The sequence below is a fragment of the Austrofundulus limnaeus genome, unplaced genomic scaffold (genome assembly GCF_001266775.1).
Source record: "Austrofundulus limnaeus strain Quisiro unplaced genomic scaffold, Austrofundulus_limnaeus-1.0 Scaffold3145, whole genome shotgun sequence".
Classification (NCBI taxonomy): Eukaryota; Metazoa; Chordata; class Actinopteri; order Cyprinodontiformes; family Rivulidae; genus Austrofundulus; species Austrofundulus limnaeus.
The window spans coordinates 3614-4407 of NW_013955547.1; the positions used below are offsets into that span (position 1 = coordinate 3614).

General features: G+C 49.6%; 2 protein-coding genes across 3 annotated transcripts in view; both read left to right on the plus strand.

Moving 5' to 3' along the window:
• The window catches only part of LOC106511736 (uncharacterized), a 3891-nt gene extending 3606 nt beyond the window's left edge, over window positions 1-285 (plus strand). The window contains exon 2 of one of the 2 annotated variants that reach the window (XM_014000479.1): window positions 17-285. In XM_014000479.1, the coding sequence (XP_013855933.1) occupies window positions 17-85 (69 nt within the window). In that variant the 3' untranslated portion in view covers window positions 86-285. Of the gene's footprint in view, window positions 1-13 lie in introns of both variants that reach the window. The other variant, XM_014000478.1, reaches the window with a different exon arrangement.
• The window catches only part of LOC106511734 (erythroferrone), a gene marked incomplete at its 3' end in the record, with an annotated part of 3562 nt that continues 2883 nt past the window's right edge, over window positions 116-794 (plus strand). The window contains 1 exon segment of the mRNA XM_014000477.1: window positions 116-133. Within this exon segment, the coding sequence (XP_013855931.1) occupies window positions 116-133 (18 nt within the window).

Below are 794 nucleotides of genomic sequence, written 5' to 3' on the forward strand. Positions count from 1 at the left end.
GGTCACAAGTCAGGGGTTCATAGTCACAAGTCAGTGGTTCATGGTCACAAGTCATGGTTCAGGGTCACAAGTCAGGGGTTCATAGTCACAAGTCAGGGGTTCATATTCACAAGTCATGGGTTCAGGGTCAGAAGTCAGGGGTTCATAGTCACAAGTCAGGGGTTCATAGTCACAAGTCAGGGGTTCATGGTCAAAGGTCAACGTTCAATCACTTCATCACGTCTCCATCCTGAGCAGCACATTGGTGACAGTAGAAAGGAAAAATTATCTTTTAACAGGAGGAAACCTCCAGTGGAACCAGAACCAGAACCAGGCTCAGTTCCAGCTGGGTTTAGGGGACAGGAAAGAGACACAGAAGGACTGGTATGGAATGTATAAATATTGTGTTTGTTAGGCTTTTGAAAGAGAAGTCAGAGAGGAGGAGTCCAGGAGGAGCAAGGGGAGGAGTCAGAGAGGAGGAGTCCAGGAGGAGCAAGGGGAGGAGTCAGAGAGGAGGAGTCCAGGAGGAGCAAGGGGAGGAGTCAGAGAGGAGGAGTCCAGGAGGAGCAAGGGGAGGAGTCAGAGAGGAGGATTTAACTGGGCCAACAGTCTCCACTGAGGAGGAAGAGCAGCAGAACCTTCAGAGGAAGACAGAAAGAGGAAGATGATGATGAGCTTCAGATGATGAAGATGATGTTTGGAGACAGTTAATCATCATCATCATCATGCTGAGCAGGTTCTACACAGGAAGGAGGTCTTCAGGGGGGTCAGGAGGACTGCTGCTCCTGCTGCTGGGACTGATGATGATGATGATT